General features: G+C 46.0%; 1 protein-coding gene across 1 annotated transcript in view; it reads left to right on the top strand.

The window, feature by feature from the left end:
* Scn8a (sodium voltage-gated channel alpha subunit 8) overlaps positions 1-20,048 on the top strand; it is a 171,050-nt gene that overhangs the window by 120,175 nt on the left and 30,827 nt on the right. The window contains exons 13-19 of the mRNA XM_038342097.2: positions 2,751-2,883; positions 8,632-8,870; positions 13,003-13,176; positions 15,201-15,557; positions 16,760-17,230; positions 17,758-17,875; positions 18,273-18,427. Coding sequence (XP_038198025.1) covers positions 2,751-2,883; positions 8,632-8,870; positions 13,003-13,176; positions 15,201-15,557; positions 16,760-17,230; positions 17,758-17,875; positions 18,273-18,427 — 1,647 coding nt within the window. The remainder of the gene's footprint in view (positions 1-2,750; positions 2,884-8,631; positions 8,871-13,002; positions 13,177-15,200; positions 15,558-16,759; positions 17,231-17,757; positions 17,876-18,272; positions 18,428-20,048) is intronic.

The following is a 20,048-nucleotide window of genomic DNA, read 5'->3' on the forward strand; positions in this document are numbered from 1 at the left end:
TTTTTATTGGGGAATTGATGTTAAAAGTTATCAGAGAACAGTTTGGTTAATTGTTGTGATTGGGGGTTCCCCACCACTCTTTTGACTTGCTGGTCAGAGATTATTTATTCCTTGTGTTTTGTTGAGGGTGGTCAACATTTTCAGGTTGAAGTTTTTCTTCTGGGGCCTTCTGTGGACTACATACTGCTTAAATTTGGATTTATTGTACAATGTCTTTCTTTGTCCATCTATTATGATTAGAAGAAGTCTCTCAAACAGTTAAACCCAGTTGCTGGTCCCTGTACCCTCTCTCGGGCCTCCTTACATTTGCCATAAGAAGACAGGAATCATAGTTATTCTGCCTTAATAAGTTTGAAGATCAACTTTTTTGTGGTTTATGTGGAGATTTTTTTAAACAAAAGCTAGGATTGGGAGTAAAGAAGCCATGGCCTGAGTCCAGTCCCCAGCACTGCAAAGGCAAGAATGTGGTCCTCCTAGGAAGGATTCCTACATGATGACCTAGTGACCTCACTCGATCTTGTAGATCCTTCTTTCACTAATTTTGGTTTTTAAGGTTATTAATATATTCTGAAGAATTTATATCTTATTTTATACAGATGCAGGAAAAAGATAGTAAGATATCAAAGTCATTATATGTAGTTTCCCATTCCTTAGTCGTCATCCTTTGGAGGGGAACATTCTGGAAATCCTCTGCCATTATACACTGTACATTGATTGAAGGCTGACTCAGTACAATCCAGAGTCGACCCAGTGGCAGAAGTGTCTAATACGTAGAGCCTTTGTGTGTTTGTTTTTATATGATTATCACTTTTACAGTGTAGTAGATTAATCTGATTTATTAAATGTTCTATCAGAATGGAAACTAGCAAAAAGTGGCTTCTCAGAAAAATGTCTATTTACCTGAGATAGCAGTTAAGTTGTTCTTACATATACAGATGTCTTTATAGTACTACAGTTAGGAATCCCAAGGAAAGCAGTTTTTTCTCCTCTCCATTTCTTCTTCACTTCTGCTACATAAACACCTGCGTGAACCAGTAGGACAGTGTGAGTAAATACTTTGATGAGATAAATTTTGTCCTTCAGATCTAAATATAAGGACAGAGGGGTTTTGAGTTGCTCCTCAGAAGTGTTTTATTTCCAAGACAACCAAGATCATTTTGGAGCTGATGTGGCATGCTTCTCTCGTCTCATACAAACATGTCTTTTCCTGTGGTGGAAATGGTGACTATCTGCCCAAACCACCACTATGGAAGGAGCAGGAAAGTGGCATAATACAGGGGACAGCATGGTTACTAAAGAGGTGGTTTTTAAACCATCTGTGAAGACTGATCTGATGTCGAATAGTCATAAAGAGCATAGTCCAGGGGCAGTAAGAAACAGAGACCCACCTGCCTCTGCCACCCGAGTACTGGGATTAAAAACATGCACCACCACACCCAGCATAAAAATGAGATTTTTTTTAATTTCCCATTTTTAAATGTCCAGAGAAGCATATGGTGCAATATACTTAAGATCAGTCTTATCACACTTTCTTCTGGAGCTTGGAGCCAGGCTGATGTATAGTCACCATTTGGAAGGGGCGGGGAGTGACACTCCTCCAGGCAGAAGCAGCATCTGAGGATCTCAGCCTCTGGAGTTCTGGGCGGAGTGAATTTTACTTTGTCAAGAAAACAACTCCAGCCGAATGCTATGGCTGTGAGAGGGGGGATGGGAAACAGTCTTTCTGGTTGTCAGCCCCAGGCTGTAGTCTTCCTGCTTTATGCTTACCCAGAGAAGGTACTCAGGGCCTAGCCAGATTCTTGGTTCATTGAAGATTTGACTAAATTCAAATGACTTGGTCTCATCCACAGAACTTAATAGGATCCATGGCCAACTTATTACATTCTCTTTCTTAAAGTGAGTAGGATTATAGGGTCAAGTTTTTTGTTTTAAATGTCTTAGGGAGCAGGACCTAAATCCTGTCAGAAAGTGGTTGGCTACTCTCAGGATATCTTGCCAGGCCAGTTATTACTGCAGTTCTCAGGGCCAGACCAAATCCCAACCAGGGAAGGGGGTGTGAAGTTGCCCTGGCTGAGGAACTGTTGGCAAGTGTAGCTGCTGGAGAGGAAGGAGGGCACGAAGTCTGGTGGGTAGGGAAGGGGGCGAGTGGACCTGGGGATGTTGGCAAAGGGGGTCTTTTAACTGTGGTTTCTGTCCTGCCCGGTTCCCACAGTCATTAAGTCCCAAAGAACTCACACAGAGGTCTACATTAATCATAAACTAATTAGCCCATTAATTAGCTCAGGCTTCTTATTAACTCTTATAACTTACATTAGCCTATTAGTCTTATCTGTGTTAGCCACATGGCTCAGTACCTTTTCAGCGTAGTCACATCTTGCTTCTTATGTGTCTGGACAGGACTACAGAGGGAGCTTCCCTCTTCCCAGAATTCTCCTGTTCTCATTGACCCACCTCTACTTCCTGTCTGGTTGTCCCGCCTATACTTCCTGCCTGGCTACTGGCCAATCAGCGTTTATTTAAAACGTAATTGGCAGAATATAGACAATTGTCCTGCACCAGGAGTCCACATAATCAAAACACGTATGGAATTCTCAAAGAACTAATAAAAAGTTTTAAAGACTCTTAAGAAAGCAGTGCAAATCTTAAGGCCTTGCTCACACTCTGGACTGATGATCTAGTGGGGCCCAAGCCTGTGTTTATCAAATTTTATTCACCCTATTTGCTTTATGGTATCTATTTATTTTTTTCAGGCAACAACTGAGGTGGAAATCAAGAAGAAAGGCCCTGGGTCTCTCTTAGTCTCCATGGACCAGCTTGCCTCCTATGGACGGAAGGATAGAATCAATAGCATAATGAGTGTCGTCACAAATACGCTAGTGGAAGGTCTGTGCCCTGTGTTACTTAACAGAGCAACTGATCTGTGAGTGTGTAATGTGTGTGGGAATAAAACCTGCCCCTGGATCTGTGTTTAAAACTCTGTGAGCCTTTGGAATAGATCTTATCAAATATATATTATCAAATATAGAAACCAGGGTCACAAACTGTCTTCCCAAAGCTGTGTTCAGAGAATCAAGTAAAGCCCTAAGACTTCCTGCCAGCACCCTACACTGATGGGGAGGAGGCTTCAGATAACTGCTGCAGGATCTCAGCAGGCTCCAGTGAAACCATCATGGGTAGACACTGAGACTTCCTGACCTCACCTCACAACAATGTTTTCTGAAGGAGCATGTACTGTGCCTTTGATTGTTCCTGATTCTGCTACTCTCCAGACATCCCACATAGCCACAAAAAATGTGATGTGTCACTAGATAAACCCAAACCCAACTTAGTGCCGCAGGGACAGAGCAGCCACTTTCAAATCCTGCCCCATCTGCAGTGGTGTGCTGTGCTGACTTCTTCGGGCTACATGTTTCTCCCTGACACGGCTTGGCATGCCATGGAACTGCTGAGAATTTTCCTTCAAGCCATGTTACCTCTGGCAACTAGCACCCTCTCCACAGTCCTGGTGTAAACCCCAGGCTCCTCGTGGAGGTAAACTCGGTAACTAGGATCCCTCACATGGGATTCCTATTGGTTTTATTTGATTTTCTCCATCTGGTGCTGGTTTAGCTTCACATAACTGTTCTCAGAGTGCACACAGCCAGGCTGCCTCTGCACTAACCATAGTCCCTGAGATGGTGGCCCTTAGGAGTATCCTGCTAGCCACAGGATGCATTATTTTTTGGGTTGTTTAAGCACACTGTGTGTGTGTGTGTTGGGGTGCTACAGAAAGAGAATGCCTAAGAAGCCCCTGGAGGAGTATTGGTACCCCAGATAAAGAATGAGATACACCATAACTGGGCTTAAGAGCATGCCAATTCATGTGTCTAATTTTTAAAAATTGAGCAACTTCCTTCAGCCTGAACAACCACTGTCCATTCTAGTTTCTCTGTTCCTGTTGTGGTCAGAGTGTGACGGAGTGAGTGTCTTCAAGCTTGTATCTTGATGTTTGAGGGAAATTACTGCAGACTGTAAGAATTCCAAGTTGGGAAACACTAGCTTGAAAATTTTGGCTAATTTTATTATTCAGTTAGAGACCAAGACAGGATCTTTGCAAGTGTATAAGAACAAAAACAACTTTAGCAGATACATTCGTTATTGGCAGGGACATCGGAACAAGAGAACTATCTATCCAGAGCAGCGATTACCAATTGCTCATTACAGTGGCCTGGCCCAGGGTTTGGCCAGTGTGGAGCCTCAAACAACATTGACATACTGGGCTTCGCTGTGCTTGGAGTCGCTTCTGGAGCTGGAGCTGATTATAAGCCACAGAGCATTTGCACTTTATAAACTGACATTGTCTCTCTCCGTCCTGCTCTTCACATTCCTACTTCCCACTAGCCACACATTAGAAAAAAAAAAAAAGATGGAAGCATCACTCAGGGGATGGAGGTGGCTGTAATTGTGGTTGTAACCATTCTGGTATCTCTGGTAGGTCCAACTGTTCCCATAGGTATCGTACCATTCTACCCCCAGATGCCCCTCCTGTCCTGCCTTGTCTTGACTTCTTTGGTTGAGACTGATGAGCTGGAACTGTGTGGCTAGAGGAGACTGAAGACATTAACAAGACCCACTGGTTTTAACCACTGACCCTGCTGTATTTGCTGCTCCATTAAAAGCATTAAATGAGTAATTATTCCTGCTTACAGACTTATAATTGGGAATCTCTGATATTATCTTAATCCAAATATTTAAGTAATTGCTTTTGAACCAATGAAACAGACTCTTGCCTATCTAAAGACTTGATACTATCATGGAGAATTCTAGAACCCTGTGCTTGAGGAGAAAAGTCCCTCTGCCCTTTCTCACACTATTCTACTGCAAACTCACTCAGCAGAGCAATGTTTCAGGGCTGGTCAGATGTAGGCAGGCTAATGCTGTCTCGCTTTTCCTCAGCAGTAGAGCTGAGGGAGGAGAGACGTTAGGAGGGGATGGAGCATTAGTGATGGTGCGTGGAGCAGTGCTGACCCCCGGACCTGGCCACAGGCGTCCCTGCCCTTCAGCCGTCCAGCCAGCCAGCACTGTTAGTGTCTGCTATCACCTCCTCTGCTCAGCAAAAAGTGCAGAGGTGGTGGGGACTCTTTCCCACTGGAAGTTGTTGAGTTGAGTCGAGGAGACTCTTGCTGTAAGCCTGGATCTCACGCCTCCATCTTGGTGAACTCAGAGGTGCACTGTGAAAATAGATCCAGAATTCCTAGGGCTGAGACATGTGGATAACCTCTCCAGAATACCCAAAAAGAATGTAGGAGAAACCCCACAAACCTTCGAACATGTCACTCCCTTACCTTGGAGGCTTATGGGGCCCAATCAGTAACAGCAAAGTCCCCATGAAAACACCAGGTACAGTGTGTATATAGGTCGTTCCTGTCACTTGGGAAGCTGAGGCAGGAAGATCCAGTGAACCTATGAGGTGGCATAATGAGACCCTGATTCATTTGTGAATAAATAAACGAATAAACAAATATTTAATGACAACAACAAAAGCTAAAAAGAAACTAACAAGCCTCTTCCTTGAGCCGAGGATCTTCTCTACCTCCCACACTCATTGTACTCTCTGGAGCTGATCGTAGAGGCTTGTCCCGGCTCCAGGATGTAGATGGGGGTAGGGAACAGGTAACCCCGTGGGGAGTTCTGGGGTGCCCTGAGGGTGGAGAACCCCTTGATCTCTGCTAAGACTTGGAGCCTAGTGCAATATAAAGTGTGGCAATTGTGTCATCTCTCTAATGTGAGCAGTCAGGGCTTCCTCTTCCACCACAGAGCCACCGAGCTGCAGACATTTGGAGAAGGGAGGAGATAAAAAAGGAACAGAACCAAACTTCCAAATATGTACTACAAGAATTTATGGAAATAAGAGAACCTTTTCATTTTCTTTTTTGGGGAAGAAAACTAAATTTACCTTAGGAAAGGAGGGAGTTCTGTGAGAGAGAAGCTGAAGCAAATTCTCCTCACAGACTTCTTTTCCCACGCAAACTCCCACGTGGCTCTCACTGAGGCCCTTCAATCTGAAAACCAAGGCAACCATTTTCTTAGCGACGAGGGAGCCAGTCAGATACCCACCCTAGGTAGCTAAGATACAGCCACTGTCCTGGACCACAGCCCGTGGCTGGGGGAATAACGGGAGGAGTGGGAGGCAGCAGCCATCTTCTTGGGAAGCACTGGAAAGTTTTGCTTATTTTATTTATATTTATATTTGTTTATTTGATTGTTGGTGGGTTTTGTTTTTAAAATTGGGGACTTACCATGCAGCACTAGGTAGCCTAGTACTTGTTACTTAGCCCAGGCTGGCTCAAATTTGTGGCAGTCTTTCTCCCTTAGTCTCCTGAGTGTAGGCTTACAGGGGTGCCCAGCTCTGGGGGGAGTTGTATTTTTATGTCATCAGTATAACTGGGCTTGGGGACCTGCAGACCTACATCCTTAGTCTTAAGATGTCTGGCTGGCTGGTCTTAAGTTAGGCTTCTTAAAAGAGCATTTTCACTTGCTGAGGAACTTGTGGTTTTGTGATCCCAACTCTTCCGTTTCCTGAGATTTGAGGGGAGTTTTGTCAACTGAGCCTTGTACCTGGGTTGGTGTGGCTGCAGGCTAAGTAGCTCCCTGCCTTAGCTGCCCAATCATTCTTTTTAATTTTGGCTTCCTAAACAGTCTGAGAGACCATGTAGTCAGTGTCTTTCAGTGCCGAGAGTCTCCCGGGTCTGGGAATCTCCTGAAGGAGGGCATCCATGTGTCTGTCTGGGGAGGTCACCTGGGAAGGAGGGCATCTCTCGGGCTGGCCTTAAGCTCCTGCTCTCACTTCAGCCAGAGTAATTCTTGGCTCACCTCCGTTGTGTATGGCCACATGAAGTGTTCGAAAACCTAGATTCTTCTTTTAGAGAGAGGGCATAAGACAAAGTAAGGGTAAGAGAAAGAAAGACAGTACAAGGGGATGGAGAGAAAAACTGTGGGAAGAGAAAGCAAGTGTGAGCACAGGAAAGGGCAGGAGAGTGGCAGAGGGGACATGAGGGGTGCATCCTGTGTGGCTACCTCATCTGTGAGCTGCACCCTCACTGAAGGTGGGGGCACTGGCCTGTACTCTGAAAACAGTACATGTATGGCGGGAGCCAGCAATACCTTTTCTGCTGATGGAGACAGCATTTCTGCCAGATACACTATCCAGGGCGCTCACTATCAGCTAGGGTATTCTGAGACACTTGGTAGATATTTTAGCTTGCTTAATCCTTTGCGTGTATGTGTGTGCATGTGTATGTGTAGGTGTGTGCAGGTACACATTTGTGCACATGGATACCAGTGGTCAGGAGGCTACACTGGCACCAGTGAGCTCCAGGGATCTGCCCATCTATGTCCTGGGGTTACACACAAGTCCTGGGGTCACACACATGCACTGGGGTCACACACATGTTCTGGGGTTACATACGTGCACTGGGGTTACACACATGTTCTGGGGTTACACACGTGTTCTGGGGTTACACATGTGCACTGGGGCCACACACGTGCACTGGGGTCACATATGTGCACTGGGGTCACACACGTGCACTGGGGCCACACATGTGCACTGGGGTTACACATGTTCTGGGGTCACACACGTGCACTGGGGTCACACACGTGCATTGCTATGCTCAGTCCTTACTTGAGTGCTAGGGATCTGAGCCCCAGTTCTCATGCTTGTAACAGTAAGCATTTTACTGACTCAGTCATCTCTCCCAGCTTGTTTCATTTTCACCAAAATAAATGAGTTAATTAAAATTTTAAAAATGGCTCAACTTTTTCATGGTCCCATAATTGTTGGTAAGTGTCTTGACTAGTATTTGGACCCAGGCATTCCTGGCCTCAGTGTTTATACTTTTGATGGCTGCTCTGATGAAAACGGAATGACACGCTGTAGAACACAGACCTTCGTGTATCCCAGGATTCCCTTTGTGCCAGGCTCTGCCCTTACTACAGGCATCATCTCTAACCCTTAACCACATGGATGTACCCTTGTCTGACGAGCTTGGCAGGCCACTTCCTGCTCGGACCTGTAACGTCGCTGCTGAGTCCTAGAGGTCCCATCTCTAGATCATCCAGCTCATGAGCACTGAACTAACTGAAGTGGGAGGTTAGACCCTGGCCACCAGGATCTGTCCTGTACCCAGCATCGAGCTGTGTGTATAACTGGATCATTGCTGATAGGAAAGGGACTTGCCCTTCTCCCTTAATGTGGAGGAAGCCTGGGGGTGAGCAGCAGGCACCCCCCCAGTCACACCACCAACAGTGACAACCACCCAAGTAGAGGAGGATACTGTGTGTCCTGTTCTCGCTGACCTTCCTAATGCTGCAACCCTTTAATACAGTTCCTCATGTTGTGCTGACCCCCAGCCATAAAATTATTTTCGCTGCTACTTGATAACTAGTTTTGCTACTGTTTGAATTGTAATGTAAATATCTGTGTTTTCTGATGGTCTTAGGTGACTTTTGTAAAAGAGTCATCCAACACTCCCCCATAGGATCTCAACCCATAGGTTGAGAACCACTACTCTCCGTGTGTGTGTGTGTGTGTGTGTGTGTGTGTGTGTACGTGTGTACGTACTGAGAGCTCTCTTTCTTCTTTGCTTACTCCAGAGCTGGAAGAGTCTCAGAGAAAATGCCCACCATGCTGGTATAAGTTTGCCAACACTTTCCTCATCTGGGAATGTCACCCCTACTGGATAAAACTGAAAGAGATTGTGAACTTGATCGTCATGGACCCTTTTGTAGACTTAGCCATCACCATCTGCATTGTTCTGAATACACTGTTTATGGCAATGGAGCATCATCCCATGACACCACAATTCGAGCACGTCTTGGCCGTAGGAAATCTGGTAAGATGGAGCAGGGTCTCCTGATGACTTGAGCATGGTTTGGCTGTGGGCCTTCTTTTCCTGATTTGGGAAGCTGGGATTCAGTTAACAAGAAAGTGATGGTTAGCTGGAGATGAGCATGTCTGTATGGTGCCAGCGACTGGTGCAGCGGCCCTTACTGTGTCCCATGCAGAGCTTTGAGGCCGGAAACCACCTGCAGTGCAGTGGGAACCAAGAGCAGTGGGCTGGCTTAGCAGCCCGAGCCAAGCATTTCTGGATTTTTTTCTTGCCCCTTTCTTGTTCTGTTTCTCATGTTGATCCCTGCATTGCTTTAAAAAAAATCCACTTCCTCTTGTGCCTTAGGTAACAGTAACCTAAAATGGGGGGTTGTAGTGCATAGAGCACCCTACACTGCTTGCTTGCACTGTGGGATCTTACCTCAAAACTTTCAATTCCAAACTGTCTCCCCTCCAATCCAACTTGTGGGCCATCATCCAGTTTCTGCTGTTAACTTTCCTCTGCCAAATGTCTTGTAATATTAAGTCATAGATTTATTTAGTTATATTATTTAGAAGGTAAAAATACAAAGCTTTAAAACAAGAAGTTAACATTTGAGATTATCTGTTTTCCTAGTACAAAGTGAAAATTGTTGCGTTCTAGTAGTAAAGAGTTGAAAGTAGTCCTCCAGCTCAACTGGGCCCTGCCCTTCCTTAGGAGTGCATCATGAGTGGGTCCCCATCCAGCTCCATGGCTAACTTCATTCAGCGTGGGGACTGCCCAGTGTTCCCTTCACTCATGTTCTCCTCTTGTACAAGCTCACATACACAATCCCACACACGTGGGATTTCCACCTTCAACCCTCACACACTTATTTTAATACCAGTTTAGTTCCCATCCTGAAAACACACTTTTGCCCAGAGCAGGCCTCGCCTTTCCTCCTCCTCCTCTTCTCCCTCCTCTTCCTCCTCTTTCTCTTCATCCTCTTTTTCCTCCTCCTCCTCCTCCTCCTCCTCTTCCTCCTCCTTCTCTTCCTCTTTTTCCCTCTCTTCCTCTTCCTTCTCTTTCTCCTCCTTCTTCTCTTTCTCCTCCTCCTTCCCTTCCTCCTCTTCCTCCTTTTTTTCCTTTTCTGCCTCTTCCTTTTTTTTTTAACTTTTACTGTTTGCAGATTACAGGCCAGTTTTCTAGAACTCCCTCAGTCCGTGTCTGATGCTTATGTGACCCCACAGGGCAGTATAGTTTGGTGCACTAGGCTGTGTGGTGGTAATTGCCACCACCAAGCACAGCTTCCATTCTCATTTCCATTCCATCCTCATTCAGTCACTTGGCTTCTCCCTGTGCAGTCATTCCTTTCCATTTGTAATTAATAAACACTTGTGAGGGAAACACTTTTAAATTATCTAAATTTTCTGTTCATTTGACTTTTGACCCATCCCTCTATATCAGGATGGATCCTGCTTCGCACTTTTATCCCCTGGATTACAGTGCACTACCGTCACTGACTTTGATGTTTACCCCACCCCTGATTTGGCTATTAGGAAGCCCTTCAACATGGTTTCTGTGTCCTTTTGATTAGTTTTTACCATGTTTTCTGGTACTCCCCAAAACAGTCCAGGTTAATTTTGCATTTTTTTCTGCTCCAGGATAGAATAGGACATTCTTGAGAAGCCCTGATTGTTTCCGTGACTGTAGTGTTGTGAAGCCAAGACTGGCCACTGAGTGTGCTTATTAGAGCAGCAAGCAACCTGCTCGATAGAAGCCAAGCCATTTAGAGCAAACTCGTTCTGCACAGTGGCAACCACAAAGGGCTCTGTCATTTCCAGTCTAGTCCAACACCATAGCATTCTTTCTGTTTCCTTGCTTCGTACCTTCAAAACTCCTGACTCTGAGAATCCGCTTACCAGTCCCCGCCATAGACTTACATAATCTCAAAGCCAGTGTTGCCTGCCAGGATGTAGACGCCCAGGTTTAGTTCCAGTAGCCTCTGCTGGGTGCCCTCAGCACACACAGGTGGTACCTCCACCCCTTTGGCATCCGGACCACTGCTCTCCATATGAAAGTCCTTCATGCTTCCAAGACGCTGGCCACTTGCACAGGGCACCCCACACACCTTTATTTTGTATGCCCTACTTGACTCTTAAAGAACCGTGCCAGGCTGCCTGGACATACTTCTTGCCCCTGCACAGGTTGTCTTTAGAATGGAAGCTCTCTTCATCCTGCCTGGACTGTCTATCCGTAACACTCCCGCGTGCTCACTTCTACCTGGCTCAGACCACATCCTTGCCTCCTGTTCTCTCAGCTTGGGCCACTTCTCTTTGAGGGCCCTGTTCTTCCCACACTGGCCTTTGCTGCAGAGAGCTCTCCTCTTCATGTGGCCTCCTCACCAAGATGCTCTCGTCTCCCTACTTCAGTTCTGACTCTGCCAGCCCCGCTTCACTGTTGACCTCAGTGCCAGTGTAGTGTAGTCATCCAGGCAGTTCTACCTCTAGTAGCCCTCACAGGACTGGTCCTCCTTAGTGGAAGGAAGCCGCCCCCTGACTGATAGCCAATGCTGTTCATCTAATGGTTGTCGCATTCCTTCTGACTTCTGGTCCTGGGAAGCCCTCCGCAGAGGTTCCTGCTTTACCTCAGCATCTGACTCCAGGCCCCTTCCTGTGGATTACTATGATGTCAAGCCTATCGTTGCTTAAAAAGTTCTCTGGAAAAATGTGATAGTCTGTAAGAGTCACATATGTGGGCAGTCCATCCTAAGGTATTATTCGTGTTACAGGCCTCTGTCCCATAATTTGACCTTCTTCCAGCAGGTTACTTTCCCAAGGCCTGTGGGATAGGGACAGCCCCAGGAAATATAAAGTGTTCTCTCAGGCAGAAGCCAGGGCATAGGAACCAGGAGAGAAAGGTGTAGTTCTTGCATACAATATGCTGCAAATGAATCCGATGTCATACTGAAAAGGTGAGAAGGAGGCACCAAAGTCTTCAACAGCGAGGAAATTCCTTGGGGAATGTTCCAACCAGTGGAATAGGAGCAGGCAATCAAATGAACCGGGAAGACCGTGCAGCCGCAGAACAGAGTCACAACAACTGTGAAAATTAGGTGTTGTCACACATGTGCATTAAAATTAGGTATTGTAACAAACACATGTGTGTGCATTAAAATTAGGTATTGTAACAAACACATGTATGTGCATTAAAATTAGGTATTGTCACACATGTGCATTAAAATTAGGTATTGTAAAAAACACATGTATGTGCATTAAAATTAGGTATTGTAACACATGTGCGTTAAAAACTCAGAGAAAATGTAAAATGGTGAGTTATGAGTAGAGAGACTATGGGCTCTTTCTGGTTCTATACACTTTGGACAACATCCAATTGCTTTGATCACTTAAACTGCAGCCTATGACTAGGTTTGGTAAGATACAATAGCAAATCAAAAATGATAGGGTATATTATGAACCTAAACACTAAAAGTTTTTTTTTACAAGTGTTACTACTTTTTTTTTTTTTTGAAAAAAAAAAAAGATTTATTCCAGAAGAGGGCTCCAGATCTCATTACAGATGGTTGTGAGCCACCATGTGGTTGCTGGGAATTGAACTCAGGACCTTTGGAAGAGCAGCCAGTGCTCTTAACCACTGAGCCATCTCTCCAGCTCCATGTTACTTTCTTTTAATTGATAAGTGGCCGTGTGTGTTTACGGTCACAGCTGTCATTTCAGTACGTGTGCACATTGGACAGTGCTCAGGACAGTTTACAGGTCTGTCACCTCTTACACTTATCTTTCTTTGTAACGACTTTCAGAGTCCTCTCTAGTGACTTTGAAATGGAGATACATCACTGCTGACTGTAATTACTCCCCCAGGAAATTAGACCACAAAATGCCTGCTAATCTTTAAAAGGGGGTGGCCTTGTATCCTCTTCATGCTGCTTAGGTTAACACAGAATGAACTGAGTGTTTCTGGCGGCCAAGATGGAAACAGTGGGACTGAAAATGTCATTCCAACAAAAAGGAGACTATCCTGTATCTATGTGGGGTGTTCATGGGCTACGCAGGTATTAATGTCCAGCAGCATAGAGACCAAGGCTGGCTTTTGAGACTTGGGTGTGTCGTATTGAAAGAGATGATAAAGTTTGTTGTTTTTGTGCTCCTTCCTTCAGGTGTTCACTGGGATTTTCACGGCAGAAATGTTCCTGAAGCTCATAGCCATGGATCCCTACTATTATTTCCAAGAAGGCTGGAACATTTTTGACGGATTTATTGTCTCCCTCAGTTTGATGGAGCTGGGTCTCGCAGATGTGGAGGGGCTGTCAGTGCTGCGCTCTTTCCGACTGGTATTCCAGATTCCTCCAGTTTCTCTGCATGTTTCCTGTCTTACAGCTAACTACTAGAAAGCACAATGTAGCTAGCATAGGCTGTCCCTAATGCGTGCTCTGCCCCAGTGCAGCTGACCACTAAATTCCTGAAAACTTTTCTGCTAACTACAGTATGGGGTGAAAAATAGGTTTTGGAATCAAAAAGCTAAAGAAATTAAGTTTTAGGGGTTCCTCAGGAAATAATGGTTAGTTCAGCAGGGAAGGGAGTCCTGGGGCCTTCTGAGATCATTTGGTTGGCTACTGCACTGTTTCTCTGTGTCTCCCCAAAGTAGAGAGAACCTATGTGTTCAAAGATTTTTTTTTCTTCTGTATGGTAACACCTTCCAGAAATTGAAAAGAAAATAGTGTTTTATTAAATTATACTGAAATTAGTGGTTGAACTTAATTTTCCATGTTATTAGTGATTAATGTCATTTTTATGAACATATTTGTATAAGGAAATGTTTAAATTGCTAAGTGATTCTGAAGAAGTTAATGAGATCTGCAGAGCAGCTGCAGACACAGGTGTGAGTGGCACCTGGAGAAGATGCGTGGCCTTGCAGTTTCTTGTTTGGCTCACTTGTGCCCCTCTGGGCTGGAGTAGAGCTCATAGGCCAGAGACTGCACTGTGGCACCTCACTGAAGTGGCTGGCAGGATTGTTTGTTTATTGAGAACTGCTTATTTGCTTATTTTTGCTTCATGCATGTGGGCATGTGGGTATTTTACCTGCATGTTTGTGCACCACATGCAGTGCCTGAGGAGATCAGAAGAGGGCATTAGATCCCTTTGGACTTGAGCTACAGGTGGGTTGTGAGCCACTACGTGGGTGCTGGGAATTGAACTTGGTTCCTTGGGGAAAACAATCAGTGCTCTCAACCCCTAAGCTATCTCTCCAGTGCCCTATAGTAGACTTAAAAACTAAACATTAGCCGGGCGGTGGTGGCGCACGCCTTTAATCCCAGCACTCGGGAGGCAGAGGCAGGCGGATCTCTGTGAGTTCGAGACCAGCCTGGTCTACAAGAGCTAGTTCCAGGACAGGCTCCAAAGCCACAGAGAAACCCTGTCTCGAAAAACCAAAAAAAAAAAAAAAAAAAAATTAAAAAAAAAAAACAAAACTAAACATTATCTCAATTTCAAGAGAAAGGATCGAGTGATAGAAAAACCTGAAGACTAATATTTTGAATAAATTAGAAGCCAAGCAGGAAAAACAATATGAGTGGTCCATGGGTGAATCTCAAGCCTTCAGAAAAGGCCCACATTGCCAGTTGGCACAAATTACTGCTATTGACATCTACCAAGATGTCTATGTATTGTGACAAGTGACATCTACTGCTGATATTATTATTATTCTTCCCTTGGCCAACACACCATGGCTTCATGCATCGTAATTCTTAGCCAGGACCTTGTAATTATTACAGAGTATAAACACTTATGATAGACAGAAACCAAACTTACGTTTTCTGAATTAGTGGCAGGGGTCGCCCCTTCCACAGATGTTGGCCATGTATGCTGTGCCACTACTTGGGAGTTGTCATTTTTCCACCGGTGATTCTGAATGTCTCACACTCTCGTAGCAGCCATTGGCCAGTTGTTGGCAAGCCAAAGGAATCCTTAGCATTTTCTAATACTTGCTTTTTAGGGTAACAGAGGTACTATTTTACTGTCCTTACGGTTCCCTATAGATTATATACTTCTTGCTGGTTTCTCTCTCTGAGAATTCAGGAACCAAATCAGAAAGGACTCTGACTCAACAATATAAAGACCTAGAGGCAGGTCCTTGGGTCCTAGCTTTAAACTTTTCATTTAATTTCTGAAATTATCCAACTTTGTTTTATCCATGCCTCAATTTAATCTCTTTTAGTCTGAGACCTGATTAGAAAGTTTTGAGAACTTCCTAAGGGTGACAAATTTAAGCCAGCCTTCGTAATTTCATGTTTTATTTCAGCAGTGTTGTGAGACAGTGGTTTACCATTTCATTTTTGTTTGTGTGTTTTCTCCTTAGCTCCGAGTCTTCAAATTGGCCAAGTCCTGGCCCACCCTGAACATGTTGATCAAGATCATTGGGAACTCCGTTGGTGCCCTGGGCAACCTGACCTTGGTGCTGGCCATCATTGTCTTCATCTTCGCCGTGGTGGGGATGCAGCTCTTCGGGAAGAGCTACAAGGAGTGCGTGTGCAAGATCAACCAGGACTGCGAGCTGCCACGCTGGCACATGAATGACTTCTTCCACTCCTTCCTTATTGTCTTTCGCGTGCTGTGCGGGGAGTGGATCGAGACCATGTGGGACTGCATGGAGGTGGCCGGCCAGGCCATGTGCCTCATTGTCTTTATGATGGTCATGGTCATTGGCAACCTGGTGGTTAGTACCGGCTTGGACCTGTTGTTGCTCACCCCGGGCTGCTTGGCTTCTTTACCATCTTCCTCCTCTGTTGAACTCTTTCTTGGCCCAGGTCTGCTTTAAGAATGAAGCAATGACTATTACTAGAGTGCCCACTGAGTCATGGCACACCATAACCTGGCAACCCTTGATCATGACTGAAAAGGGAAAACAGAGTAAGGTCAGGTGACCCCCACATCTTCCTCCAAGGTCACATAGCTGATAGACTTGAGGGCTTTTATCTGTTTGTCCTTCCAATTATAAAAACGTTCCTTTTTCTAGAAACATCAGCATGTGCTCCCTTTGGCACTGTTGAAATCTCAGGCCACATACTTTGCTGTGGGCCTGTTACACTGTCCCAGCCGCCACCATCCCCAGCCTCTACCCACGCCAGGAGCATCTTCCAATTTCAATGACAAAAAGATGTCCACAGACATTGCCCCATGCTCACTGGATGACTGCACAGCACACTGCAGCTGGCATAGCAGCCCACCTGGTCCCCATAAGCGCAGACAGTGCGGCTTGTCTCCTTTCTCTGCCATAAGAAGCTGGTCTGCAGCGGGCACATTCCTTGGAAGAAGCCCTGGCTCTCCCATAATAAAGTCATTACAGTGCTTCTGTGATCCATGACGTTCTCTACCAACCCTGGTCCCTAAATCCTGATCCTCTAGCACCTGTCTCTGGGTTTTTGTTTCTTTACTGATTCCTAGACCTGCAGCTTTTGTCACAGTTTCTCTGGACTCCATCTCTGCATTTCTGTAGTTTATTCGGTGTTGTTGGAAGTGTGACCTAAAAGCTACCTGTGTCATAATCATTTCGAGTTTATTCATTTAAAAGCCAAAATGGCATAATGTGTTTGGTACAAATATAAAAGTATAAGAGAGCTGAGGGAAGTGCAAAAACTCCTTATATTAAAATCAAAAGAAATCCCTGTCTGGTGATGTGAACATTTAAAATACCATGTGGAGGAGCTGGACACAGCATACTAGGAGAGCATGTGTCCGGCATGCATAAAGTCATGCATTCATCCATAGCACAAATCAGTAAACAAAATGAGCTATGATAGGAGCCAAACAGAGTACAACAGAAACTCTGCTCAATGTGGCGCTGTTGGCTTCTGCTGTAGCCCTGAGTAGATAACTTCTAATCCCACCATTGCTCCTTTTCCTGCTGCCCCGCTGTAGGTGCTGAACCTATTTCTGGCCTTGCTTCTGAGCTCCTTCAGTGCAGACAATCTGGCAGCCACAGATGACGATGGGGAGATGAACAATCTGCAGATCTCCGTCATCCGAATCAAGAAGGGGGTGGCTTGGACCAAAGTAAAGGTGCACGCCTTCATACAGGCGCACTTTAAGCAGCGGGAGGCGGACGAGGTAAAACCTCTAGATGAACTCTACGAAAAGAAGGCCAATTGCATCGCCAACCACACTGGTGTGGACATCCACCGGAATGGCGACTTCCAGAAGAATGGCAACGGAACAACCAGCGGCATCGGCAGCAGTGTGGAGAAGTACATCATTGATGAGGACCATATGTCCTTCATCAACAACCCAAACTTGACCGTTCGGGTGCCCATTGCTGTGGGCGAGTCTGATTTTGAGAACCTCAACACCGAGGACGTTAGCAGCGAGTCAGACCCTGAAGGCAGCAAAGATGTAAGGTCCCAACTGAGAACACCACCCCTATTGAGTGTGAGGACCAGCAGGGCATCAGCTCCAAAGACTGGCTCAGCTCTAGGCCTAATGAAGAGATTCTGCAATAGGCACTTTACTTTGGAAGCCAGCCCAGCCCCCAGAGCCACGGCCTCTGGGCTAAGCCTGAGTTTGTTGCATGACTTCTGGAGTCCCTGGGTCTGAGGCCAGAGTAACCCCTTCTAGTTTGCCTCTCTGCTTTGTCCACTTGACCTGTAGCCCAGAGACCCACAGAGGGCCCTGTGACTAGTGCCTGTCTGTCCATGACCCAGCAGAGGTGGCACAGGTCGGGGGCATGTGCCCGTGACCCAGCAGAGGTGGCGCAGGTCGGGGGCATGTGTCCATGACCCAGCAGAGGTGGCGCAGGTCTGGGGCATGTGTCCGTGACCCAGCAGAGGTGGTGCAGGTTGGGGGCATGTGCCCGTGACCCCAGCAGAGGTGGATTTATGCCCCTGTGCAGCTTCTTGACCGTGTTCTTCTTTTGTGACTAGAAACTGGATGACACCAGCTCCTCTGAGGGAAGCACCATCGATATCAAGCCTGAGGTGGAAGAAGTCCCTGTGGAGCAGCCTGAGGAATACTTGGATCCGGACGCCTGCTTCACAGAGGGTGAAAAGGGGGCAGGAAAGGGCTGGCATGAAGCCTGCAGGTCATTCAGTTACCTCAGTGCAGGGGTTGAGGGTGCACGAGCTGGCCACCATTTTGATCAGGAGTTTTGTATTGTTTCCCTTACTCAGTTCTGACACACAAGTTCCTAGTGTCTAGTTTGTCTTGCCTGTCTGTCTTCTCTTGATACCAGCCCCCAGGCTGCCACTAGAACTGTCTCCACTGCTGTGTGCCTCCTCCTGACACCCTCCTGCTGCCCTCACACTGTGTCCTCGCGGGGCTCTGGCCCTGTCACTTTGGAGATAGACTTAGCTGCTGTCCCACTGCTGTGTACTGGAGGCTGGAAAGGGACCAGGCCGCACAAGCATCCCCTTTGACCTGACTCTTCCATTGGCGCCAGGTTGTGTCCAGCGGTTCAAGTGCTGCCAGGTCAACATTGAGGAAGGGCTAGGCAAGTCCTGGTGGATCCTTCGGAAAACCTGCTTCCTCATCGTAGAGCACAATTGGTTTGAGACCTTCATCATCTTCATGATCCTGCTCAGCAGTGGTGCCCTGGTGAGCTTCAGGGGAATGACTGGGGACTAATGGGGGAAGGGCACAAAGATAGCAGAAAGAGGCTGGGCGTGGTTCAGCCCACGGCTGGGGTCCTGGAGTCTTTTTTTTTTTTTTAAAGATTTATTTATGTATGAGTGCTCTATCTGCATGTACACCTTTATGCCAGAAGAGGGCATCAGATCCCACTATAGATGGTTGTGAGCCACCATGTGATTGCTAGAAATTGAACTCAGGACCTATGGAAGAGCAAGCAGCCAGTGCTCTTCAGTGCTGAGCCATCCTAAGAGAAGTCTATTATGGAGGCTTTAGGGTTAAAGCCCGAGGCCCAAAAGATGGCAGGCCTGCCAGCTGGGAGCCAGGCAGTCCCACCTGCCCTGGGTCACCTGTCACACAGCGACTCACACTGTGCTTCCTGAGGTGCTTTGGAGGTTTCTGGGTGAGAATAGCATGGCCTCTGCCAGACTACACTGGGAGAATGGGGATAGTCTTCGTCATTCTCCACACAGAGTAACCAGACTACACTGGGAGAATGGGGAAAGTCTTCATCATTCTCCACACAGAGTAATCAGCAGTGACTAGGGGTTTGTACTCTCTTTACTCTTCGCCATAAGCAATGTTTACCCTTCACAGAGGACAAGAGAGTGCACATTGGCTCCATGCGAGACCCTGTGGCATTAACAGATGCATGCCTGGTAGCCCACGCCTTTAACTCAGCACCCAGGAAACAGAGACAAGCGAATCTCCATGAGTTCAGGGCAAGCCTGGTCTACAGAGTGACTTCCAGACTCCTCGGGGCTTCACAGAGAGACCTGCCAAGAGAAACAGCTCTCAGCGGGTCCCGGACACTGGAGAGGGGTGGTGTGGGCAAAACTGCGCAATTGTTTTAATTTTCTCTCTGCTGCTGCTTGTTCCATTCATTTACCCTGATTCCCTCCTCCTTTTACCCTGTTGCTCTCCTTCTATATTTTTTATTTTTCTCTTATTCCTTTCATTTCTCCTAAGACAAAAATTCCTACACAAGAAAGATTACCTTACAGCCACAAGTTACATATTTTCCAAAAACAAATTAAAATTTTTACACAGGAAGAAATCACATTATGATCACAAATTACATGTTTTTCTTAGACGCCCATGAGTAGTTAAACATTTTTCCTTTGTATTAATTTTCCCACTATAACATCTTCACCCCAAAGCAATGATTGTTTTCTGATTGATTAACAAAGCCTTAAGACGTCCATCCCAGCCAGTTCCTTTGTGCCCGCAGGCAGGCAGTTGCAATGCAGCAGGTCCTAGCCTGCTTCTTCTCTACAGAAAGTCTAGACAAGTAGTCTCTTAAACAGCTACTTTTCTTTACACACAGTAGGGTCATTTAATTTCCTTTCACAATTTTGTTTTTTCAAGCTGCATACCAAAACCTGCAATTAATTCTATAAGCTGTATGACCAAGGAACTCAGGCCTAAGCTTGGGTGTGGGAACGTAATTGCTATCTTTGATCATCAGCCTGTTCTCCCACGGACAGAATTTCTGGCTTTATAATGCATGAAACTTCCTTGTTCTTATTTCCCATCTTATGCAAATCTCACATCTAACAAAGGAGAAGGTAACTTTTAGCCTATTTTG

Source organism: Arvicola amphibius, chromosome 9 (assembly GCF_903992535.2).
Source record: "Arvicola amphibius chromosome 9, mArvAmp1.2, whole genome shotgun sequence".
In the NCBI taxonomy this organism is placed as follows: Eukaryota; Metazoa; Chordata; class Mammalia; order Rodentia; family Cricetidae; genus Arvicola; species Arvicola amphibius.